Source organism: Podarcis erhardii (assembly GCF_964252035.2).
Source record: "Podarcis erhardii genome assembly, chromosome: 3".
NCBI classification, from domain to species: domain Eukaryota; kingdom Metazoa; phylum Chordata; class Lepidosauria; order Squamata; family Lacertidae; genus Podarcis; species Podarcis erhardii.
The window spans coordinates 96,344,750-96,372,101 of NC_138507.1; the positions used below are offsets into that span (position 1 = coordinate 96,344,750).

At 39.8% G+C, this 27,352-nt stretch overlaps 1 protein-coding gene across 21 annotated transcripts in view; it reads left to right on the forward strand.

Moving 5' to 3' along the window:
- Positions 1-27,352, forward strand: part of ESRRG (estrogen related receptor gamma) — a 478,583-nt gene that overhangs the window by 334,514 nt on the left and 116,717 nt on the right. For all 21 annotated transcript variants that reach the window (XM_081854814.1, XM_081854806.1, XM_081854810.1 and 18 more), the window contains one exon: positions 9,595-9,711. In XM_081854814.1, coding sequence (XP_081710940.1) covers positions 9,595-9,711 — 117 coding nt within the window. The remainder of the gene's footprint in view (positions 1-9,594; positions 9,712-27,352) is intronic.

Sequence of the window (27,352 nt, forward strand, 5' to 3'; positions counted from 1 at the left end):
CAAATAGCCATGGTGTGTGGAGGAGTTCCAAACTGGGAGGCCTTTTTAATCCCTTCTTCCTGCACAGTTTCCAAAATTAAAATATCCCCTCTCCATGGCTGCTATTTACCAAAATTCTGTGAAACAGGAAATCTAGTATCTCATCTAATTTAGCCCTCATAGCCCTCCTTGATTTGGAGAGGGGAGGTGATCCTTCACTTAATTCTGATTGATGCCCAGGATATGGTATGAGATGTTAAGTGCTGCTGAATTAATCAGAAACCCACAATGTCCAGCATGGCTGCATTTGGTTTCAAAAGAAACTTCTGAAAATGAAAGGAAAGAGAAAAAAAGAGTAATTTTTTCAATGTTCTCAGAAGTTATTTTGAATATACTAAATAGATGATCAGATAAAATATATATGTACAAACAACTCCAAGGAGATGTCAGCTTAGTAAATGAGCAGGGAAAGATATAAAAGGTAAGAAAGCTGCGCTTTAAAAGCCTTGGTCAGATGGGTAAATAAAGGGGCCACAAACTGCCAAAAACAAACCTAAGGAAAAGCCAAGTAAATAAAAATAAATAAATAAATAAATAAATAAATAAATAAATAATAAAACAAATACTTATGAAGTGTACTGTATACACTTTTGATAGCCCCACAACAAAAAGGGATATAATGGAGATAGAAATTATGCTGAAAAATGACAGCCAGAATGATTCACTATTAGGGGCACATTCCATATGGAAATAGGGGAAAGCATTTGAAGTGTTTAATTTAGATTACTGGTTTAGGGTTGGAGAGAGACAGCATAGAGCAGGTGTGAGAAGTCCTCCCTGCCCCTTGAAATCTGCATTTCCAGTGGAAAGTGATCAATGCCTGTATACTACTGATGGGCAGATCTAAGGACTAAAGAGGAATGGAAGGAAAAGAGTTCTTCAGCGGAACTCTGCAGCCAGACACCTGGAGATCTCCAAGTTCCAGATTCTGAAGACTTGTGCTCCATATTTGGACCATGATCTGGAGGTTCCCCATTCCTGCCATTGTTTGTTTTGTTAGATTAGTAATAACATGGGGATATATGTTGCCCTCTATCTTCATAATGCTAGAATTTGAGGGTCACTGGTGAAATTGTTGGCAGTAGATTCAGGACAGACAAAAGGAAATACTTTCACAATGTATAATTTAACTGATGGAATTACTGCCATAAGATGCCACAATACTAAGCTTATCCTTAGGTAACATTAAACAGGCATCAGAAAAATTATGGAAGATAGGTCTAATGCATAGATATTGGCTAACAAGATGGGACATCCATCATTTATTTATTTGTTTAGTCAACTTACAGATGGCTTACTATATATAAATATATTGAGCTGGCTTACAGTGATGAGTCAAAGACTCGAAAAGACCAAAGAGCCAAGAGGTCTAAAAGAACTCAATACATATATACAGATAATATAAATAACAAGCAAATAAAGTCATCATAACTAAATGACAACACCTGGACTGTAAAATACTGAAAATAATAGCCAGTACAAGCCAGCAGTTGATAGTCAGGTAATTCTCAGACAAAAAGATACATATTTTTTTTTAGAAAGTAGTTGAGACATGCTGTGGATGGAGCCTCCCGAACAGTAGGGGGTGACAACATTCTAGAGAACAAAGAAGGCCCACTTCTATATTGCCACTAGATGGCAATCTGTTCATCCCCTGGAGTTTCTTCCAATCTCACTGACTGCACTTGCCTATTGGCAAGGCAATCTGCTAATTACTTGGTCCAAAGCTTATTGATGCTTTTGAATTATGGTGCTGGAGGAGACTCTTGAGAGTCCCGTGGACTACAAGAAGATCTAACCTATCCATTCTTAAGGAAATCAGCCCTGAGTGCTCACTGAAAGGACAGATTCTGAAGCTGAGGCTCCAGTACTTTGGCCACCTGATGAGAAGAGAAGACTCCCTGGAAAACACCCTGATGTTGGGAAAGATGGAGGGCACAAGGAGAAGGGGACGACAGAGGACAAGATGGTTGGACAGTGTTCTCGAAGCTACTAACATGAGTTTGACCAAACTGTGGGAGGCAGTGGAAGACAGGAGTGCCTGGCATGCTGTGGTCCATGGGGTCACGAAGAGTCGGACATGACTAAACAACAACAAGCTTAGGATGCAGTATTCTCCTGTATCCCAGTTGTGACTAAACAACAACAATGAGCTTAGGATGCAGTATTTTCCTGTATCCCAGTTGCTGAAGGTCGTAGAGCAGGAAAAGGCTGTTGCCATCGTGCCCTGCTTATGAGCTTTCTGGAGGGATCTGGCTAAGCCAGTGTTGGAGGCAGGCTGGTGGACTAGATTGGTCTGATCCTGAAGGAACCTTATGCGATATTTTGTACAAGCCACAAGGATAGTCTTCCTGTGTATATTGAACCTATTATTGCTGTTGTGATTGCACAGAGTAATCTGATTGTGCAGGAGTCTATGTTATGCCCACATTATTTCTCCACAGTTGCCTGCTACCTTGTTTATACAAAGGCAAATGGCTGCATTGCTTGTACAGCACTGTTTTTTTTCTAGCGTTTGAGATCGCCAAATCTGTCTCATAAGTTTAATTTTCTTTGGTATTTTTCTGCTGTCCTTCTCATGTCTATAGCACACATCTCTACACACTATACATAGAGAAGGAGTACCGTGCTATGAGTGCTGGATCAACTTGCATGGATATCAGCCAAAGAATAAAATTTGGCTGGAACATACTTTGTTTGGTCATGCAGAAAGGCCTCACTGATTACTGGGCAATAGCACAGGAGTGTAGCTTGTGCCTGGCCCTTTAAAGCCAATGAGAAACATTGGAAAGAAGAAGCATGGCTTATTAATAGCACAGAAGACAGTAGCCCTGGTCAGTGCCATTATTATTATTATTAGAGCTGTGACTGCTTTGAACTTTGATTTTGTTACATGCACAGCTGGCCTGCAGAACTCAAATCAGAAGCCATGCATCTGTAGTCTTAGTCAATAAATAAAATTAATAACTACCTCACCGACTCTTGGAAGTTTTTGTCATCGGTGAAAAGCTTAGAGCAGCCCCAGCAGTTGGTTATCTAGCCTTTGCATGACTACCTTAAGTGAGGGAAATCACACTACCCCACTAGGTATTTCCTTTCATTGTCTAATTACTCTTGCCATTCTGCTAATGTTTAACTAAAATCTACCCTCCTGTAACTTAAGCTGTAGCCCTGGCTTCTGGGGCATCAGAAAACAAGTCTTTAGCTTCCTCTGTGTGATATTTGAAAAGTGTTATCACATTCACCCCTTATTCTTCTCTAAACAGTGTTTCACACAGTTGTACCTTGGATCCCAAACGTCTTGGTACTTGTCTGTTTTGGCTTGGGAATGCCGCAAACCCTCACGAAAGTGAGTGTTCCGGTTTGCGAACGTTCTTTCAAACTCAAACATCCGATGGGGCTTCTGCAGCTTCCAATTGGCTGCACGAGCTTCCTGCAGCCAATTGGAATCCATTGGATTCTGTTCGATTTCCAAGGTACCATTGTACTTATATTTTGATACATTGCTCATAAACTCTTTCACCTTAGTCACTTTCTTTCAAGGCTGCTTTCTCCCTAACAACCTGGTTTAAGTTGAACTTGTACCCGGGTTCCATTCTTCATTGCAAAAGCCTTTTTAAAAAAGCATGTCAGAAAACCAACATGGAATTTTTACATATACCGTAATTCATTCTCACCACCTCCACTGCTGGAGGCTTAACTTAAACTTTCAGTGGTCATGCCCTTGAACAGACCAAAAACTTCTGTATTTAGGACTTACCTTCCACTATACAAAGTCTTGGAACACTCACTGGCTGTTTACTTCCCAAATAGTGGAGGTGAGCAAACTGGCAATGCTCCCTTTCTTTCATACACAGGGACGTTAGTATATTCCCTTAGTCTTAAAAGTATTAAATACGAAATCTGCATCACTATTATATGTTTCCAACATTTGGTACAATGGCTGTTTTCCTAAGCTTGATACATTTCAATCAAAGTTTCTGAGGTCCTTACTTAAGGTACCAAATTGGGAACCAAATTCAAATTACATTTCAAAAGGTATACAGTGGTACCTCGTGTTATGTACTTAATCCGTTCCAGAGGTCCGTTCGTAACCGGAAACTGCTCGTAACATGAGGTGCGCTTTTGCTAATGGCGCCTCCCACTGCTGCCGTGCTGCCGGAGCACGACTTATGCTCGCATCCCGGAGCAAAGTTCACAACAAGGGGCATCTACTTCCAGGTTAGCAGAGTGCTTAACCTGCAGAATTCGGTACGTAACATGAGGTACCACTGTACCCATGCAGTACAAACATATTCCTAATTTCTTAGTTAACTTTGTTTAGCAGAAAAATGTATCTGGGCAGACAGCGATGAGCCACTGGGGATGGGGAAAGAGCCATTCTGGAGCCTAGAAGAGTATATTGCTTCTTCCCGGACCAATGTATTTCCTGTTCAAGTGCTAGTCTGACAATTGCACAGAGCACGGAGGAAACTGATTTTTCTTGCTTCCATACATTCATGTATGACATGCCATCTTGCAGTGAGCACTCTCAGACTATGCACCTGCTATTTAAGGAAGAGTACAATCCCATCCAGAACATGATTCCTAATTTCTAGACCCAGATGCCACCTACCCACAGTGTCACAACTCAAGCGTCATCAAGTTTGCCTCCCCTTCTTTGATTTTGTGTGAGTCCAGTTTTTAATAGGGACTAATTTCATTTGTAGGGATGCGGGTGGCGCTGTGAGTAAAACCTCAGTGCCTAGGACTTGCCGATCGTATGGTCGGCGGTTCGAATCCCCACGGCGGGGTGAGCTCCCGTCGTTCGGTCCCAGCTCCTGCCCACCTAGCAGTTCGAAAGCACCCTTAAGTGCAAGTAGATAAATAGGTACCGCTTTATAGCGGGAAGGTAAACAGCGTTTCCGTGTGCTGCGCTGGTGCTGGCTCGCCAGAGCAGCTTCGTCACGCTAGCCACGTGACCCGGAAGTGTCTTCGGACAGCGCTGGCTCCCGGCCTCTTAAGCGAGATGAGCACGCAACCCCAGAGTCGGACACGACTGGCCTGTACGGGCAGGGGTACCTTTACCTTTACCTTTAATTTCATTTGTAGAACCATATGTCATTTTCCTTTGTCCCTCTTAAGAAAATAAAACCATTGCTTGAAATTTCATAAAAACACTAAAAATAAACATTCCTGGTTATGTGGAGGAAGAACAGAAACTCTAATCTGACACAGATTTCATTGCATTTTCACAACACAGGGCTTTGTCCTAGTGAATATATTTTTATTGTAAGACGTAACACTACATTATTCACGTCTTAAGTGCCAAACTGTAAAAGTCCATCGTGCCACTGAAAGGAAGATACAAATTGTGCCCTGGCACTCTGTTATTCTCTCAGTCAGCTAGATGCAAGAGTATAAAATTGTCAGTGAAAAAATTATATCGCCTCCAAACTAATTGTACAAAAGACTTTTTAAAATAAGTAACCAGTGTGCAGGGCTCTCTGAAAGTCAGCCAGAAGAGATTATAAACTGCTCTATCATTCTTGTCAGCTCTAGTAAAAGCCTTAAGCTGCCCAGCTGATTTTGTTCCTTGTGTAAAGTAGGTTCATTCAAGTTTGCACCATGTACACGTTTGCCCTCATTTAGTGTGTCTAGTTACAGAAATATTTATTTTTATTTATGTCATAACATTTATATAACGCCTGATTGCAAAAAACCCCCACCTCAAAGTAGTTTACAAGAAGAATAAAACAATGAAATTATGAGTAAAAAAAACCCACCCAGCTAGAAGCAGCTATTTAAAATGTTCAAAAATTAATTAAAATCAACAGTAAGCTAAAAACTAGATTAAAGCACATGCCAACGTTCTACATATTTGGATAGATTTGTCCAGACAGAAACATTAGTAGGTGCCAAAAATAGTCTATTGTTCTTCTTGACAGCCTGTAACATTTGTATACATCTTAGTCTACATATCTATGGAGAGAAAACTTATAGGCAGATTTTCTGGAAGTTCTTCAAAGACATTTTGATGTCTCTATAGAAGGGCTGATTAACTTGTGAGCCTCCAGATACTTGTCTGATTACCAGCTATCCTCATAACCGGTAGCTGGGGATGGTGGGTGCTACAGCTTAACAAAAATCCTGAGGACCACAGGTTAGCCATCGCTCTTCTACAGTTTGTAATAGACTAAAGAACAAGACAATAAAAGAAACCTTAGATATTCAGGGTACATGAAATTTGAACTCTTATTTAAATCTATGTAATAGTGTAATGGATGCATGGAACAGCACAATTTTAGTATAACATTCTTTTTCATTTTTAAGACAACTACAAAAAATGAAATAGGACTTTCAAGGCCATTTTATTTGTGCAAGCATGGACCTATGTTACCAGATAATCTACTCCAGCGTCTATGAAACAATGGGTCCTTGATCCATGCTTAAAGCTTTTAAAAACTGGTCATGTTTGGGAAATGTTGGAAAATTGGACTAGTGGTTCAGTATAGATCAGCAGAACACATATTTAAGAATGCATTCATCATGCTAGTTTTATTTTACCCCTGTTTGGAAGGATCAGTTTTCTATAGTGACATTGTGGTAGCAATTCATATTTATTAAATTCTAAATGTATATATTACTTACTTGGACAAAAGACCTCCAAGCTGTTTTCAACAGTCAGTCTAAAATATTCATTTAAAACACCAATTAGAAAAATAAATACATTGATCCCCCCCCCCCAGTTCCCTAGAAGTCCAGACTACAGGCTACTGTGGGTTAAGGCGACTTAATTTGTTGAGGTTTGTTTTTCTTGCATTGGCCTGTGATATGCATCTTTGTAAAAAATAAAATAGAAAAACTGGGATCCACATGGGTTGACGAAACAGAAATGTAAGTGAGAATTGCACAATGTGAAATGGTTATATTATACCAGAAAATGGGGAATGGAGCCCAGCCCACCGTGTGGCTTTTGGCCAAGCATCAGCACAAATAGAAATACCACTTACATCCTAGTCAAATATGAAGTTGGTTTCTTCTCCCTGATACCAATACATAGCCACCTCCATACATCTTCTGGCTTAGGGATGTTTAGGAAATGACTGGCACCTGATATTCAGCTGGAACTTCAGGCTGCATTTAATCTTCTATGCTGTGTTCATTGTTGCTACCACCTGTTGATATACATCAAAGCCGTTGAATTTCTAACTGGGCACTTCTTGATTTTCCTGTGCCTGTAATGTGAATGTAAAATATATGTTGCTTAGAACAGATGTTTAATTTAAAAATAGCTCTGTGGCACTATTTATTCTTCATTAGCAACAGTTGCACATGCACACAATAGAGAGAAGTTCAAAGGCGCATTTTGTTGTTGTGTGGAAATGTGCTGAGACAGTATCACATGCCAAAATAGGCAAAGCAGGATTGTTCCTGACTTGAAAAGAAATGGCTATACTCACCCTATGTAAACACACTCTGTTAATGACTGGTTTTTCATATAAACCTAGGGCCAAACTAGATATGACATCAAGCATACCTTTATCAACCATGCCAAGGTTTTTACAAGAATTAACATGAAGTGTTAACCTGATTTTGATCAGGATCATGGCAGGGTAGGAAAGGATTAAATCCTCCCTCTCTGCATGTTGTAGTTCCAATGAAAACCATATTTAGCTTGGTCCTTTCAATATACGTTAGATTATATGCTCAGGACTTTGAGTGCTTGATTTCATCTTGAGTCAGGCATGCTATAAGCTGCATAGTAACCCAAATGTATGTGCAGTGTTTCAAATGATGGAACTACGAAATCTACTGGAGGCAGACAAAACAGTGAAGTTCATATTTGGGGAATGGAAAGCTTTGTCCCACATGTTAGATGGCAGAAAGGGCGGGGGGGGGGAGTATATTCCACATTGTATAGGATCCTTAACATGTTTTCTCTAAAGTATTCCCTATTGATTTTGATGGATTTAATATTTAAGGAAGTAGATTAAGAATTACAGCCTTGTTTTTAACTTCCAGTGTACCATTCAGTTAGAATTTGTATGTGAAAATGTGTTCTCCCACCCTCCAAATAACCACAGGATCTAACAGTGTGGTGGTGGTGATGGGGCTACATGTATCAAGATAGGAGAAGCTTTTCATCCCTTCATCCTCTTCTGACACCACCCATGCAAATTCATTGAATTATTGTGCTCTTCCAGGTGGCTGTGTATTCTACTTCTATAGTGGATTTGGCTAACTTACACAGACCAGATAAGATGGTGCAAAAGATTTCAGTTCCCAGCCCCACCCCAATATGTGTTGAGTTAAAATACTAATTTAGTGTGCTGTTTCTGCTGAGCATTTAAATTTTACGGCGTGTGGGGCTCTCTTACCACAAATATATAACTATTTTGCAGCATCAGTGGCATGCATTCTTTGTTGAGTTAGCAGTTGCAAAGCATTTGAATCTTTGTACAATCCTGCAATCCGCTAATGTGATATTTAATGAGGAGACATCAGTCTGGAGAAAGGTAGTCAATATAAATCAGTGTTTACAAAGTGTGATTAACTCTGAAATATTTCATCACTGCTGTGGTCCCAGGCAGACTCTATGCTAATTACGAGAATCTGTGCATGTTTCAGGGGACTTCCGTGGACTCTGAGTGCAGCAAACATGGAGCAGCAAAATTGCAATTATGCCTGGACTGTCTCTGATGACAATTTATGCATTTGGTGTGATGACCTCCCACTTCCCAAGAGAGCAATAAACAGAATGCATTTTCATTAAGATACTAATGCACTTAATCACAGGGGGAAAGGGTTAGAAAGTAACAAAATACCTTTAAAGCGAGATGGGGCAGCGCTGATGAGGAGAGACATTTTTATTCTTCCCCTGAAGTACTAACATCACAAACAGCATCATTCTGAGTGTGACTGTGAATATCAGGTTATGTACAAATACAGCAAACAGCTGAGCTTATACTACAAATATTACATTGGGCAAGTTAAGAAAAAGTATCCTGCTAGATCCATCAAGCCTAGTATCTGTTTCCTACACTGGCCTATGTGATGCCTCCAGGAAACAGAGCATTATTTTGTTTAACTCTGTTATTTTTCATGTTGTTGTTGTTGTTGTTGTGCCCCCCCCCCCATGGAACACTCTCCAGTGAGGCCTGCTCGGCACCAACTCTTATTATATCTTTGGTTGTAAGTTGCTTTGAGAAAAAAATAAAATTGTTTGGCTCCTAGTTAAAACCATTCTCTTCTCACAAGCATTTGACGTAATATGCTGAACTGAATGCTATGCCTTATATGATATGGTTGCTTTTTTCAGAAGCTGCTAGTATTAATGTTTTCTTTTTGGAGGTCAGTTTTGATAGTGTTAATTATTCATGTCTTTTTCTTTATATTATGCTTTAAATTTGCTGTATGTCATCTAGAGATTGGTGTTAGGGGAATAAAAAAACAAAGTACACTTTTAGCAATAAAGACACTTTTTTGACAATATCTAAGCTTCCATGATGAGAACTTGATCACTAATAATCCTCAATGGTTTCCTCTCTTTTTTCTTCACCCTGAACACCACAGGTAACATAGAATATAGCTGCCCAGCAACAAATGAATGTGAAATTACAAAACGCAGACGCAAGTCCTGCCAAGCCTGTCGTTTTATGAAGTGTCTAAAAGTTGGCATGCTGAAAGAAGGTAAGGTGGATTGTGTCTTAAGTACTTGTTTAAATAGTTGTGAGCTGACCTGAGTGCTGCTCGGATTTCAGAAGGCCAGGAGATACATTTGCTTTTTGTAGAAATAACAAAAACAAAGCAAGGCAATTTATCTTCCCAAACAATGCTGAGAACTGCAGTCCAGTTCATGCACAACAGTCAGTCGGTGTGATCCTCACCAAGCATGGGACCTACTCCTGAAAATGCTCTGGGGTTTGTTGTAAGGCTGCAGCAAAGTACAAATCTAGTATAAGAGAACTAGAAATTGGAAGCAAAACTAAATAGAGCCAGCACTACTTATTTCCCTCTAATACAAATACCTTCTTGAAACACTAATCGCCTAAAAGTCTGGAACGAACTGGCCAGATGGTATTCCTTAGAGGAGGAGTTCTAAAGGGCAGTGCCACTGTGGAAAAAGTCCTAGAAAAGCAATGTGCTGAATCTCCAGGAGTTGTCATGATCGTAAGGGGAAATATGTAGGAAAAGACATTCCTTTAAGCATCCAGGACGCAAACCATTTAGGCTTTTAGGATCAGAACTAGCTATTCGAATTAAAATTACAGGTGTGTCACAATAGAACAAAACTGTTTTCTTTTGTTTGTTGTTCTACTTTATTTTTGAGGTTTGTTTGTGCTCATCTTCTATCAGAGATGCATCTGGGTCTCAGTGTGTGCCATAAATTTCTGCTCTTATCCAGTGAAATCGATATCGAGCTGTCCCAATAAAGAATGCTGTGTGTTGAGCAGTTGTTTTAAGGTGCAGTTTGCAGTGAAAAATAATTTGATTTTCAGTTTAGAAAGTGAAACTCACACTTTTTACTGCACATAATCAGTTTCCCCTCAACTGCTGTTCCAGAAAGAATATGGGCTGACAGAGACGGCAGAAAAAATTAGGCCTATCACACACCTACAGACATATTCTTATTGGATTATACTTACTAAGAATAAACCTCATACGGTGTGTGGTTGCTTTGGCAGACGCTATGATCATGTGAGCCAAAGCCTGCTGCCTTTAGTCTTACTCCGGAAAAAATCCTGACTAATTCAGTGGATTTTGCTTCACTAAGAGATACAGGATTTGCCTTTTTTATTCAGAACTGGATAGGGCTTCATCTGTGTGGAACACCTAATTTGTTTCATACTACAAAATTGTATTACGAAAACCTTAATGGAAGTGTTAGATGAACATGAAAAAACATACTTATATTCAAGTTCTTTTCAAACAGACTGCACTGTTCAGCATACTTGGCCAGCTGGAATAGAAATCCATTGTTAGGGCTGACTCACAATACCATTTAGCGTGATGCTATTGTTTTTGCCACCATGTAGTGAAATGATTTTAAATTAACCATAGTTCCCCATGACATCCAAACACAGGAACTGTTTAAACTATGGTTAGTGTGAACAAGCCATAATATGAAAGCACAGATTGATTATGGGGAACTGTGGTTAGTTTAAAATTAAAAGTGGAAGTCTTTATCTCCTTTTCCCAGTGTGAAAAAAGAGAAGAATGGAAAGTGGAGCAAGCGTAGCCCAGCTCATTCTCATAGCGGGAAACCGTACTTTCCCATTCCATCTGAATTGAGACAAAGTCTTTCTGAAAGTAAATAAAAATGAAAGAATTAGTCATAATCTTTAGAAAAACCGAGTACTCGAGGGTAGTCTTCACACTTTCCATTTGCTACCAGTAGCATTAAAAATCAGAAAAATCAATTCTGAAGGCAAACTTTTCTGGATTTGCACATTATGAGATAATTGGCCTTTTTTCAAGCATGTATTTGATACATCAATGTTATGCTCATGAGAAATGCTAGAAGTTATCAATAGACTAGAGACCAGGGCTGTGTATCACATCAGGTTGAGAACATGCAGCGGTGTCCACCTTTGCTAACATGACCATACTAGGATTCTTAGGGGCCAATTTCAGAGGCTAACAGGAGGTGTCACCCTTTTTCACTCCTTGGCTCCACTGTTCAGTCTGCTCAGGTTGTTGTGGTTCTTGTTTATATCTCAAGACACATCACACAGCTCAATGTGTTTTTGACACTATTCTTTTTCACTACTACTAGAATGCTGATGTGTGGATTTTTATTTAAGATCTGTGAAATAGAGCCAATCTCTATGGGGGGGAGTGTTAAGTGAAGTTTATCGTTTCTATAAAAATGTTGGTTACACGGGACTTACACAGGATTGACTCACTGTGTCTCCAATGTGTTTTTAATGTATAGACCAAATATTTAATCCCATGCAGCATGTCAGATATCATGCTGGATGAAATCTATTCAAAGGTAAACCCGCTCAATTCAATTACCAGTAAGTAATAAAATTTACTGTTACATCCGCCACATTGGCTGCATCAGTTGTTACAAGCTGATGGCACAGTGTGACTAAAAACTGGCAGCCTAAATCTATTTACTTCATTTTTTTTAAAAAAAAACCCTACAATACCTGAAATAAAATCAAATTTCAGCAGCTGTGATGGAAACCTCTCTCTTCTTGAACTTTACTTGAGAACAACATTCACTCTGCTTCTTATGTAAACTTTTGCACTAAAGCAATTGGGAATTAGTCGTAACAGAAAAAGAGCCCTGGTGAATTGAACCAAAGCCAGCATACTGCTTTCCATGCCCAGCAAGATACTACTTTGAAATGCCATATACTTGGGAAACACTTTTGACCTTTCCATTACAAAATTCCCACTGCAGAATGAAGTCATATGTGTGAGAGTACCTTTCTGACTATATATAATATAGTGTGGAATGTGACTACTGGGCTCCTCAAAGGATCATCCTACAATGCAGCACCTCTTTTGTGGTTGCCAACATGCTACCTAATCCAGTTGAAGGTTTTACTCCTGGCTTTTAAGATTATTTGAAATAATGCCTTCTTTCATATGAACCTGCTCATTTATTAAGATCTTTGATGGTTCCATGGCTTGCTTTGGTCTATCTAGCAATAACCACATTCTTAAAATGGCACCTATAGTATGGAACAGTCTCCTCTCACCAGAAAGCCTGCAAGCATCTTCAGTGATGTATTTTTGCAGGGAATTAAAAACCTTTTTTGTTTTGTTCTCCCAAGCCTTTACTGGACCTTAATTCTTCCATGCAGTGATTCCCTTTTTATTTATGTATTTAGTTTACTACTTTGTGGTATATAACATAATAAGATAATTTATTATATATACCCCGCCCATCTGGCCGGGTTTCCCCAGCCACTCTGGGCGGCTCCCAATTGAATATTAAAAACACAATACAGCATTAAACATTAAAAAAACTCCCTAAACAGGGCTGCCTTCAGATGTTTTTTTAAAAGTAGGATACTTGCTTATTTCCTTGACATCTGATGGGAGGGCATTCCACAGGGCAGGCGCCACTACCAAGAAGGCCCTCTGCCTGGTTCCCTGTAACCTCACTTCTCACAGTGAGGGAACTGCCAGAAGGCCCTCAGCACTGGATCTCATTTATTAAATGTGTATTTTGGTATGGTTGATTGTATAGTTGTCCACTGCTTTGATACATAATGTGAAAAGTGAAAAGTGGTGTATAAATCTTTTAATAAATAAACTATAGAAATAGACATTGCTTATAGATATAGTTTCAGGTGGAACCCACAACTAACTGTTGAAATAAGGAGTGTTCCTATTAAGGGTGCCAGCCAGCCATATCACCTTCCAGGATACTTCATTCAGTTCCATTTATCCACCACCACCTGTTATTTTCCTTGTAGCAGTCAGCTAGCATTCTGTGGCCACTGAGCATGCTCAGTTCTCATTTGACTGTTTGGGGGTTCTTCCCTTCCTTGGTTTGCTTTTCTAAAGGTTTTTTGTTCTTCTGCAAACCTTGGGGTTTCCCTAGAATTACTGTGTTGGTGATGCTATTTTGGCTGCGCAAGGATCAACATTTGGAGAATGAGTTTGATATTGGTAAGATATAAGCCAATATACATGTCTAGGGCAAAATCATACTCTATTATCTCACACTTTCTCTAAGGCGTTTGGGGGGAGGAGAGATATTTATTTATTCAGTTATGTATTTTTCCAAACCAGTCCTGTGGGTTCTCTGGGTGGTAAACGATAAAGCAATAAAATACAGCAATAAAATGCAACCACTGAAATCTAAACACTGAGCACAGCAAGCAGACACCAGCCTATGCAGCTAAATAAAAGCATACAAATATTATTACCAACCCCAGACAGAAAATGTCTTGTGGGCAAAAGAGTCCTCACCAGCTACCTAACATAGCCCGAAAAACTGGCTACTTGGAGCTCCTTAAGAAATTATGATGTTTGCCCCTCCAGGGTTTGACAGAGTGCTCAGCAGAAATGAGAGGCAAAAGGTTGAAGGGGAGGGGCAGAGGAACAAAAGAAGAGAAAAAACAATGACACAATATTTGTGTCAAGAGTCATCAACTTCAGTGTCCGTATACAAATGAGAGAGTAACCTGTAGTTATTGGGACATAACAGGTGTTTGTTTTGCATCTCAGAACACTTTTCCTTCTAGATGGAGTCAGTTTGTTTCATTATTTAATGAATGTGTGTGCTGCCCTTCAATCAATTGGTTCCCAGCATAATTAACAATAAAACATTAATATGCAAGCAGGCTCCTCAGGGAGGGGGGGTCCACAAATGACACACCACCCCTCAAAATATCCTCCCTCCAGATGCCACCACCTCATCTTGGAACCTCTTTGGCAGACCTCAACACGTGGGAACCATCTTGTACCACATAGTATAGTATTTAGAGAATCAGGCTGGGTATATTTGTCTAAAAAGGCTTTCTTAGCCTGCTGTTGCTATGGACTGCTCATTTACACATTATTATTTTTTTACTGGCAGTAATGACCAAGATATTTCCTGTGTATTAGTGCCTATGCATCTACAGTTGCTATCTTTAATTACTTATGCTCTGCTGTCATTTGAAAGTCTTGAGATCTCTCTTAGTGGCTGGCCAGACTCATTTGTTATCTGAGGAACTGATGCATGTTCACTAATTGGATGGTATACCATAAGTTCATTTGATAATCAATCAGCACTGAGACAGGAGAGAAATAGCTTTGTTTTTGTTTATTCCTCAGAGTTCCTTGTAAGTCAACATCAAGCACTCTGTAGCTGATTAAAACACACAGGGTAACAATATGCAGGCTTTGCCATTTAGTTCTAAATTGAACATGAGATTTTCAGGTGGTGTAAATATGGGCAACACTATCAATTCAAAAGCTAACACGTTTTAATTTTTTTTAGTAACACCAACAAAACTATAATATGATGTACAGTACTTGCCTTACCCCAGTAATAGACGTTAACTTGTAATAGATATTTCCCCAATGTGAGTATTGGGTGGGTGAGCACAGCTATGGGTGCAACAGCAGAGAATATTGCTATGTAACATGAGAGTTCCATGATTGGAATTTGTCACTTTTTTTATTACTTTGGCTACAAGTTTTTGAATGACTGGGATAAGGGTACAGAGGGTATCAGCGGTACAGAGCATGTTTTCATGCAGAAGTTCCTAGGTTCAGTCCCTGGCATCTCCTGACTGAAACCAGTCAGTGCAGACCAGGGATGGGAAACCTGTGGCCCTCGAGTTGTTGTTGGACTACATCTCCCATCACCCCTGGCCATTGACTATGCTGGTTTTGGCTGATGGGACTTGGAGTCGAACAATATTTGGAGTGCCACAGACTTCCTATCGTTGATGTAGACAATACTGAGCCTGATGAACTTGTGGCTTGGTATTGTATAGGACAGCATCCTATGCTCCTAGGTACAGTGGTACCTCGGGCTACATACGCTTCAGGTTACAGACTCTGCTAACCCAGAAATAGTGCTTCAGGTTAAGAACTTTGCTTCAGGATGAGAACAGAAATCATGCTCCGGCGGCGCGGCAGCAGCAGGAGGCCCCATTAGCTAAAGTGGTGCTTCAGGTTAAGAACAGTTTCAGGTTAAGAACGGACCTCCAGAATGAATTAAGTACTTAACCTGAGGTAGCACTGTATTCTGAACTGATATAAGGTCCATTTCACACACAAAAAGGGAGGGGGGCTAATTCTATGCCCCTAATTTCTGTTCCCATGTAGTTGAGTTCAAGAAAACATGCAGGATTAACAGCTTAAACCCAGAAGGGTTCTCTACCATAACTATAATAGGAGCATTGTATTTGTGTGTTTCAGATTATTCAGTATGTGGGTAGTTGGTTAAGACTTCCCGTATCACGGTCTCAACTCAAATTCTGACTTAAAAAATAATAATCTACATATGTATGTTCATATGTGGTTTATTTAAGCCCTGAGCTACTGGTGAAATACATAAATCTCCGTAAAAAGGTTCAGCACCATGTATTCAGTCAGCTATAAGCAAATGTACACATAGAATGTGTTACAAAAGAATGTAGGCAGTCATGCTCCCAAACACTATATGCATAAGCAACCTAAGACTTTGTAAATAAAAATGTGTTATCACCTTCTACATTTTGAAGTCATGCTGTGGGCAGGGTGTGTGTGGGGAGAAACTTATTACTAGCATTCTTCATAGCAAGCTCTCCTTTGCAAAGAACCCGTGCATAATAGATTGCCAAGGTAAATTTCTTTCACAGTCTAATACTCTGCCAAGTTGAAAACAGAAGTGATTGTGTGAGAAAAGGTAACTATTGCCTTCAGAAACTGGAAAGAAGAAAAAGGAAATGCTTTTAAAGATATTCAAGCAAAAAAATATTTCTAAATGGATAGGTAAAAGAAATGAATTTATCTCAGTGGTATTTCTTGCCTTTTCTCCTGTAATAAAATACTTAATTAGCACTTGAATGTAAAAAAAATAAGCAACAATACACTTTCTATTTGGGTATATTCTTAAGCAATTCTGACTTTCCAACTGCTCTTAAGGGATTTTATTTCAAGCACAGGTTACTGGATACATGAATACTGGATTTTAATTCACTCACAATTTGATGTGAATTCCTTTGAAACAACAGAAACTACTCACTGAACTACAGTTGGCCATGTTGTCGCCTCTTAACAAGACTGTGAACTGGAAAAGACTGATAACAGATAAGAGAATCCATAGGCAGGTTGCTGGCAACCTTGCTGCACAATAGATGGTGCTAACATAACTTGTCTTGGATTTCTCTGTTGCACAACATTAAAACTCACCTGTCCGCTTATGCAAGAGCCCTTGCACTAGCAAACAGAATGTTGGATACAGCCCTGTGGCTCCAGAGCTTCTCCTGGAATGTCCCTAGAATGTCTCCTCTTCGCCCCTCCCAGCATCAGCGTTCTGATGTTGGAGAGGAACTGGCTATAGATCTTTCAGTACCACCACAGAGGAGTCATCTGACACTCTTATCTTTCTCTCCAAGGGTGGATATCTGTCTCCACCTTTAGTGAGGGAGATCTAATGCATCCAGTGGCTTCTGGGATGCTCCCTCATAATTAGGATTACAGCCTTAATATCTCTCTCTCTCTCTCTCTCTCTATATATATATACACACACACATACATATATATGTGTGTGTGTGTATAATCATTTTTTTTAAAGTAGTGATTCATCCAGAGATGCCAAGGACCTGGAACCCTCTGAATGGAAAGCTGAGGTTTTAGCACTGAACTACAGCCCTTCCAACAATGATCAGTTTTCCTCCTGGAAATAGGAGTTGTAATACTGTGGGTTCAAAAGTCTTCCTGTGCTACATAACCGAAGTCCATCACTTCTTATCAACCACATTATGTCTTGTGAACATTGCCTTTTTCATATACCGTATGCAGTTCCCAGGCTAAAATAAAAATTAGCATTTTTTTTACTTACAAGGAAAATATTGTTGCTCTATTTTAAAATATTCACTAGTTTTAACCCAAGGGAGAAAATGGGTGAACTTTTACTTATGTACCAGAAATAGTGACAGTCATGTAAGTGATAACTAAGGGGGGAGTCAGAGACATGCCCACAGGATGTAGGATTGGGTCTGATGTGACATCTTTCCCCATTAGCCCTGAGACAAATAGCTGCCTTTTGCCCTTTCTCCTTGGCACCAAAGCACGTTTGTTTCAAAATGCCTCAGTTTAACTTAATGCTCATCTGTGTTCTTATCTGGGAAAAGGCTACTTGTGTAAATAATTTCCCAGTTTTATTTTTGCCCTTTACTCTTTTCCGTTCATCTGCTGCACAAAGCAAATAGGATTGACACCCCATGTTCATAAGATATTGAATTAGCTTGGCACAAAAAGATGTAGTGTTCTAACACTTTTTAAAAAGCTACAAAGCAGGAGGTCAGGTTTGATTTTCTTTTCTTTCCCCCCCTTTTTTGAACTCTGGCATAGTTCTGTTCAACCATTCCCCAAGTTTAAAATGCAATGAAGGCAACAAAGTTTGGTACGGATTTTTCTCTTCTTTTTCTCTTCTCTGGAGGGTCCTGCCAGAGTAATATTAAACCGCTGGCACCAAGCAGTATTCACATAATGCTTGAACAGGCAAACCTTTGTGGTCTTGGCACCAAACCTGCTGGAAGTTTAAGAACTCCGCATGACCCCCTCAATCAATCAAAGCAGACAGGGTATCAAGAAACACTAAAATTACAAGCTGTAAATATCACATGTGTGATCTCATGGAGCTGTCCCTCAGATATTCTCTGTGTATTAAGCTCTGCCTTGCTATAGAAACGGTTCCAAGCAACATTTCATTGGGCCAGTCAGAAACCAAGCCACACCTCTCCAGTTGAGCCAATGATATCCTTTCAGTCAGCTGCTTGGCGTTTCTGCCAGTCTGCAGCATCTGTCATTTTCCACCGTCTGGGACACTCTTTGTCTGAGCCAGATTATGATTTTATTTGCAGTCTGCAGCATGACTACCATGGTCAGGAACTCACCATCTTAAATACGAGATAAGTGAAGAACAATAAGTATCCCACTCAGTGCACTCACAGCAGTCTGTAATTAGTGCTGATAGTTTCTTTTTCGGGCAGATATACAAAACGGAGCGTGCCTAATAAGTGATGAAAAGTAAGAGCTGAGAAAATCCAATTTGAAATCTGATTGCCTTAGCTTAAAAAATGCTTTAATGCTCTTATTGGTCATTATAGAGGGCAGGCTGGCATGGTTTAACCACAGAAAACATGCATCTCTGACTGTATATTTTATACCAAACTCTTATGCCTAAATGAAAATAAAAATTACTGGATTTATCAAGTACGTAGGACTAAATTTTGCAATCTTATATTTAATAATATGTCAATAACCATCTGTTGCCTGCACCTAGTCCTCCCTGATGTAATGCTATTGCATGTTTTGTGTACATCCTAACTGTTGGGTGTGGACATATTTTCATTTTCAATCTGCCATGGATTTTTTTGCATTTGTACTTGTATGAAGTTTACATTTTATACAAGCAGAGCAGAACCCATTCATTACATACTCCTCAGATATCAGAGATGAAATATTCACAAAGTCTGAATTTTGCACTAGTAAGTTTAAAGATTGCTTATGGATATAGGGACAAAGTGTTTGAAAGATGGCCTAGTTTCTATGAAATTATAATCAGTGTGTGACTATTTAGATGTGATTTTTTAAAAAAATCTATATTGTTTGTGACTCTTCCTAATCAGTTATGAAGATGTACAGTGATACCTTGGGTTACATACGCTTCAGGTTACATAAGCTTCAGGTTACAGACTCTGCTAACCCCAAAATTGTACCTCAGGTTAAGAACTTTGCTTCAGGATGAGAACAGAAATCGTGCTCTGGCAGAAGGGCGGCAGCGGGAGGCCCCATTAACTAAAGTGGTGCTTCAGGTTAAGAACAGTTTTAGGTTAAGAATGGACCTCCGGAACAAATTAAGTACTTAACCCGAGGTACCACTGTAATGAAATTTAAACAAACAAAAACCGTCATTTGTTATTAGTTTGACTTAGAGTAAAACCCCATACCCAGGAACAGGGGAGGTGGCGGAGAGGTGGAGGCATGAGGAAATGGGAATTTGAAAGGGCCTGGGGTGCTTAACTGAAAGCTGGATCAAGAAAGCAGCAGGAAGCTGAGGAAGAAGCTATACAAGCCTGAAGAACAAGACGACTTGCTGTTGGCAGAGACTAAAACTCATATACCAATACAAAATAACTAGCTAAATATTTGGCTGTAATCTATCTATTTGGTTGCACTTTTGTTTTTCTAGTCTGGCCCAGATTATCCTTATTCTTATATCTCTTGGGGTATGAGCTGAAGGCTCATGAGGTTGCCATTTTGCGGAAGCTAAGCACAACTAGTTTGGGTCAATGCCTGGATGGGTGCCCATATGGAAACCATAAACCATATCCTGTGTAGAAAAAAGGGGGATATAAATGTAAAAAAGGAAGAAAAAAAGAAATACCGTAGGTAAATGTCTCATAATTAAGGCCTCAGAAGTTGTCACAGTAACTTTCACATGTTATTTGAGTTTTTGAATTAATGTGGAAGTGAAAGTGGTAGAGTCCGTAAAAGACAGAGTGTTCTCATTTTTTGAGATGAAACACCCCAATAGTCTGGAGCTGGTCTTTTTTTTTAAAAATCTATCTATTCATAAGAACTCTTTATATGGCTGTTCTACTATAGAACAGTTATTTGGGTGACTTAGGCCCCATCTGTGCTATACTTTTAAAGCAGAATTATACTACAGTACTTTAAACAGTCATGGCTCCCACTCCGCCCGAATCCTGGGAACTATAGTTTAAGGGTGCTGAGTGTTGTTAGGTGATCCCTGTTCCCCTCAGAGAGCTACAGTTTGCAGAAAAGGGGATTGCTTATGTTAAACCACTCTTGGAATTGTAGCTTTAAGAATGTGTGGGCTGTGGAAGAGGAAGTTGTGGCTGTGCTGCATGTTGTCTGAACCTGAATTTTTGGTTTAGCGCTCTCCAGACACCTCATGGCTCAGCACTGCAACAAAACACACACACACACACACACACACACACAAAAAAAAAACCAGAGGAGAAGCAAAGCAGTTTCAATCTCCTTTCCAGAAGCCCACACATTTTCTCTTTCACACGAAGCCATGGTGTTGCATCTGACTAAGGGCATTTGAGACAAACAAACAAAAATGCAGCAAAACTGGTAACAAAGACGATGGAGTTTACAGGCATGCATTATGTAAAGCGTTCAGTTAAAAAAATTTTTGGATGGTCATGCTCTCTTGGAATAATCCGTCAGAAACCGCTGACTGTTTAACCCAGCAGCTTCTCTTACTCTATTAATGTTTCCTTATCTTTTGTCGGTTCCATGAGTTGTTGACCATAGTGTTATTTTTCTACAAAGGTAAGAAGGATCTTACACTTTGATCTGAAAAGCGTCTCAGTATGATCTCCTTTATCAAGGAGTTCCTCTGCTAGTAATCCCCAGAATTCATCTGGAGGATTGCCACTAAGTTTGATAAATCTCTGGAAGGCCAGGTAATTTTCCTATCTCATATACTGTGTGCTACTTCTGGGTCTGATTCTGACCTTGCCAGAAAACCCAGATGGCCTATGAAATGGAGAAAATATTATAGTAGTAACTCTCTAATAGTTTCTGATTAAATTTGAAAGAGAAAGCATTTTTTAAAGTCAGAATCATTGAGGCCTTGAATGGGAATGAAAGAAATTATGTATTTAAAAAAAATAAAATTACTTGTATATCACAGCAGTGTCAATTAAAATCAGTGGTGAACTAAAAACAGATTAAAACAGACAAGCATTGCACATATTGGAAGTTATCTCAAAGTTATATACCCTTCAACATTTCTCTTATGAAAATGGGGACGTCCCATTCCATAATGATAATTTTACTATTTATACCCTACACATCTTACTGGGTTGCCCCAGCCACTCTGGGCAGCTTCCAACACATATAAAAACTTAATAAAACATTAAACCTTAAAAAACTTCACTATACAGGATTGCCTTCAGACAGCTCCATACCCCCAACATTGAATAACTCCATACCCTCCAACATTTCTCCAATAAAAATAGGGACATCCTAAGAAAAGTGGGACATTCTGGGATCAAATCAGAAACCAGGATGGCTTATCTAAATCAGGGACATCCCTGGAAAATAGGGACACTTGGAGGGTCTGTAGTAATATTATCCCATATTATAGACACATTCTTTCAATTTACATCATTGGCACCCGAGAAAGTTCACTGAAGAGCTGTGAATATGATTATTTCGCTTCATCCAAGGAAGCTTTCTTTAGTTTTGTAACTCTTGAATTGCACCCTAAGTATTCCCCAGGTTGTTGGTTTTTTGAAGACTAATAAGCCATTTGGCTACAAACAGAAGCTGAAGTATCTTTAAGTCTAGCATAAGCAAGGATGGAATGCTTGTAGTCCAGGCCTTGCTGGACTACAACTTCCATAGCCCCTCCAATTTGCCACACTGGTTGGGGCAGATGTTGGAGCCCAACAACATCTGGCTGGGCACAGGTTTACCATCTCTTATGAGGTTGGTGTATGTTTAAGGAGGGAGGGGTGTTTAATATACATACACAAAGTGCTTGTTGTTGAGTGGGATTGAGTTGCATAGCTTTTTGGCCTTTGTGCTATAGAATGCTGATGAACAATCATTTCATATAAGAATACTTTCTCTGGGCAATCTTTTATTCCTATTCCTGTTGGGGAAAGCTCCCCCCCCCTTTCTATCCACTCACTCGGGGCAGTACGGCTCCCCACTCTTTGTAGCGTCATACTTTTTATTAGCTGGCCCTGTTTCCTCCAGAACATCACTTTGATGACGTCAGATCTTATATGGATAGTTGAGATGTTTCAGCAACATCTCATCTCTAATTAAAATACTTGTTGTGAAGGGTTCTTAAGTACAGCTACTTAATGAAGTTAGAAAGTGCATCTGGATGCAGACTGTGAAACTTCTGCTGCTGGAGTTACTCTCCAGGGAGAATTGTGCAGTCAAAAGACATTCAGAATTGCTATCTATCTATCCTCTTTTGTTGCTTTTTATTTCTTTAATTTCCTGCCCCTTTTTTAAAATGCTGGTCAGCTGGAATAAATGCTCCCCACCCTTGCCACCTTCTGTCGCCTCTACTTTCTTGTATAGCTCAGACTGACACGTGCCTGGCAAAGTGGCTTCTTGGGAATTTGAAAGTATTTGAATGTGTTATCTGATTAAAGGGATGTATATGTCTTTAATTCTCATCTGCAGTTCCACCTTTGACTCTATCAGTTAAAGTAGAGAGGAGCTGAGAGTCAGCAAAGTCCCAGATTCAACCCAGATAACCTGAAATGTTTAACTGTTTGTAGAGAGTAAAAGAATGGTTAAGCCATTGTTCTTTTTATTATTGATAAAAGTCCTCCTGTCCAGTTTGATAGTTAGTTTGGATATTACTTGTCCAGTTTCAGAGTATTTCAGAATGCTTATTTACTTCATTCATTTATTTGTTTAGAAACTGTATATTCTGCTGTACTGTATCAGTTTAGCTCTCAGGGTGGCTAAAAGTCTTTAAATCTTTAAAACAATTATAGAATTTATGAGATAAAGATAGTAGCAGAAGCAGCAGCCACCACCACCACATGGTTAAAACAAAAGTTCAACAACAGAAAAGTTAAGAAGCACATGCTATTCTGAAATCAACCATCTGATATTTTTAGAAGACTATACACACACACACACACACACACACACACACACACACATATACACACATACACATACATTTGGTGGTAGGACAAAAGTATAGCTGCCTTATAGGTGTTCAGGTTAAAACATTTTGCAGATGAGGTGCCACCACCAAAAAGGCATTTCCCCTGACTTCTAACCACCTAACCTTAGAAGGCAGGGGAACAGATCAGAACTCTCTTACTCCTTCTGACAAAATAGTTTTTCAAGCAGACTCTTTTTAAGACTGCAAAAACAGCCTTGTACCCTATTTGACTAGAGAAATCATGTTGCAGATTTCCTGCAAGTGCTTGGCATATAGATACATTTATCAGAAATGCCAATAGAGACCCAGATCACTTTATAAAATAATGTTGGAAATGGAATTTCAGCTGTGGAGACCTGAGCATCATTTTGTTCTAAGAGTCTATTATTTAAAACGGTTGACAAAATTTACTTGTGATCATTGTCTCAAAGCAGACATATTTTTTCATTCACCCACATTTTCATATATTTGTGTGTGCAAAATCTACCAGATTTAAAGTTACTTCATATATACAGAGTTTATGCTCACAGTCATAAGTTGCAGAAGTGGTTATTTAGCAAGTTAGATATGCTACAGCTAGAGAGCCAGTTCCCAAGCACATGTTTTTTAAACAACAACAACAACAACTTATTACTTATACCACACCCATCTGGCTGGGTTCCCCCAGCCACTCTGGAAAGCTTCCAACAGAATATTAAAAACACAATAAAACATCAAACATTAAAAATTTCCCTAAACAGACTTTTGTACATTTGTGTTTAAAATTGTGGTTTGAGAAGAGGGCCTTATTTTATTTTTGGTGGATAAAAATAACATGAAGCTGACTTTCCCCTTTCCAAAACTGTATTCATTTTTTTGAAAAATAAGGTATAGTTTATTACAGATCAGTTGAACTAGAAGGGGGGAGGAGGAGAGAAAATATTTGCCAGTGTAGCATATGGATAGCTCTGAAAGTATATCTAATGTACATAATAATCCAAATGGCCTCTTGCTGTGATAGAATCATAGCAATAAGAGTTCAGTACTAAAGCGTTTGGTTGTACCTGAGCTGGCTGGAGCCTGCCAGCCCCTGCCAGCCCACTGAGAGCATCTGTCTTGCCACCACCTTGCTCACACTGTGTCCTCCACAGGCTCTCAGATTCTTTCGACTGTGAGCATAAATCATCCACCTGTCAGGAGATCTTGCTGCTTGGATTATGCAATGCCTGCCTTCATTTGGAGATGGCGTGAGCAGAAGATTGCTGCAAATGGTTTGCATTCATTGTAATGCCATTCCAGCATTTCCCTAGCTTTAATGAGGGATCAGGATGGTGATGACTTTCTGAGACAATAGAAGCCTCAGCCAGCCTTGCTTTGTGTATTTGTATAGCCTACTTTAGAAGTCTTTCTTTTCCATTTTTGCCCCCTCTTTCTTTTATGTGAAGACATGAAAGGCTTCAAAATTCAGGCAAAGAATTAAGGATTGCACAAAGCCAGCTGCCCACATTGCTCGATGTTTGCTGGTTATGTTACTTCCCTCTAGATAATCAATGATTTATCCCCTTCCCCCTTTAAATCGGACAGTTTAATGTTGATTATCTATTCATGCTGCGCCTCTGGAACTGTGTAAATAGCAAGTTTGTTGCTTTCAGTTGTGCTTTGTTTAAAATTCCAGATTTGCAGTTTCTTTTGATGTGGACATACTGCTGGCAAATATGGAGAGTGACCCACATCTAAACCTCTGCAGGTGCTCTGATGTGCACATGGATCTTCCAGGAAGCAGGGGTTTCCCCAGTTGCTGCAGTGTTTAGAGACAGAGCTGTGTGCACAGCGGAAAGGCACCAGCAGAGCATTGTAGTAAATAGGGAAGCCCCTTTGTACATGAGAAAGATATATGCTCAGTTGTGCACTGTTGTATGCTTGGGGATCTCTGCTTTGAAGCTTCCAAAATTTTATTCTTAACTTACTTTTCATTTATGCCCCTCTGTGTTTCAAAAAGCAAGTATGTTTTTAACTAAGCAACAGTTAACATTTAAAAGAGCAAACTAAGACAAATTTCACGTATATGCACTACCCACTTTCTGCAGAGAGAGCCAATAAAGTGGTTCAGAATTACACTGTTTTGTGACTCATGCAATTTACAAAGAAGTGAAGTATTTGCTCAGGATAATGTATAGTTTATTGTGTTACAAATATCTTTAAAATGGATCATCTCAGCCAATGGGATGTAATCAGGTTTTTGAGACTTTTCTTATTCTGAAATACCTTATTTTTTTGACTAGGATGGCAAATGGCTAACTTGTTTCCTATGATGTTTTGTGTTGCATCTCTTAATGAAAAGTAAGTAGTCTCTCTAAAATGGACTAGTATATATAATATTAGAACTGTAGAATCAAAGATACCCTGGGGATCATCTAGCCCAACCCTCTGCAGTGCAGGAATAAGCAGCTGTCCCATATGGGGATTGAACCTGCAAGCTTGGCATTATCAGCACCATGCTGTAACCAATAGAACTCAGTGTCCACAGTGGCCTGTTCCTTGTCCCAACAACACGAGGATTCAACATTCGAGTTAGAAACACTACAGGTCATCACTGAGCAAATATAATACTATTAAAATACATATTCATATTTTTGGTCTTTTTTAAGAAGAATAAATACATGCATGTTGACCTTATGACACAAAGAAGGGGATTCTTTTGTTGCTACCCTTAGGGATAACCAAACTGGAATTTGGAAACCATACAATTACAGTGAAGCTTTTTCTCTTTCCTTCATGCTGCTGGCAGGAGCGCCGACTTGCCCCTCACATTGAGAGCAGCATGACCATGTGATGTGTCATGTGACACCGCCCGGTGTGCACAGGACATGCGGAGGGAGATCTTTGCACTTACTGTATTTTTCGCTCTATAAGACGCACCAGACCATAAGACGCACCTAGTTTTTGGAGGAGGAAAACAAGAACAAATAATATTCTGAATCTCAGAAGCCAGAACAGCAAGAGGGATAGCTGCACAGCCTGTATTCTCTCCGTAAGACACACACACATTTCCCCTTACTTTTTGGGAAGGAAAAAGTGAGTCTTATAGAGCAAAAAATATGGTACTTGTCCCAGCCGCCACCCGGCTCCTGAGCTGCTGGGCAGATGCTGGGACGAGCAAAGATCTCACTCATCCCAGCCACCACCTGGCTCCTGGGTGGAGGCTGAGGTGCGCAAAGTGCACAGGGGGTGGCAGCCCCCTCAGTATTGGAGCCCTGCCCCCTACCCCAAAAGCCCCCTCTGCCCTCTATACAAGGTGGCTGCTGTCCACCTTGTAGAACAGAAGCAAGCAGTCAGGGGAGGGGAAGAAAAATAGAGAAATGGGTGGGGGTAGGCAATAGAAGTGTAATCTGTAAAATGTTGAGGTTTTGAAGGGAACATAGCTCCAGCAGTTCTAAAATGCAGCACCTGCACCAACATCTGGATTGCTCAATCTAGATGGATTCAGAAGGGTGGGGTGGGGTGGAATGATAATCTTTTTGAGTACAGAACAGGCCAAGGTTCACCTTTCCAAAGGTTTCTCTGGTTCCTGGATGAAAGAGGCAATTACTGGGACTCTGAAGAGCTGGACAGACTGCTGAATGTGACAAAGTTGATGGAGTAGTCTATTGAGGGGAAGAGGTTGTGTCTAAGCCCATGATTCAAGTGTGGAGTTGGTCTCCCTGAGGAAACAACAAGTATTCTCGGTATGTGGCATAACTGCTGTTTCCAACCCAGTTTTGTATTTGAGCCATGGATAACTCCTGTATTGTTTATGCTTTCCTTTCCATGTAGAAGGTGCTTGTTGTCTCCTGTTGGTCACTGCCTATTTCTGTGGGCAGTACTGGTCTTGATGGATCTTAGGTCTGACCAGGCATAAGGCAGCTAACCTAGAAATTAAATTGTTGGGATGGGCAGAGAAGAAAAGGAAAGGAAAAGGGAGTGCTTCAAAGGCTGATACAAAGGAGATTTATGGGATAT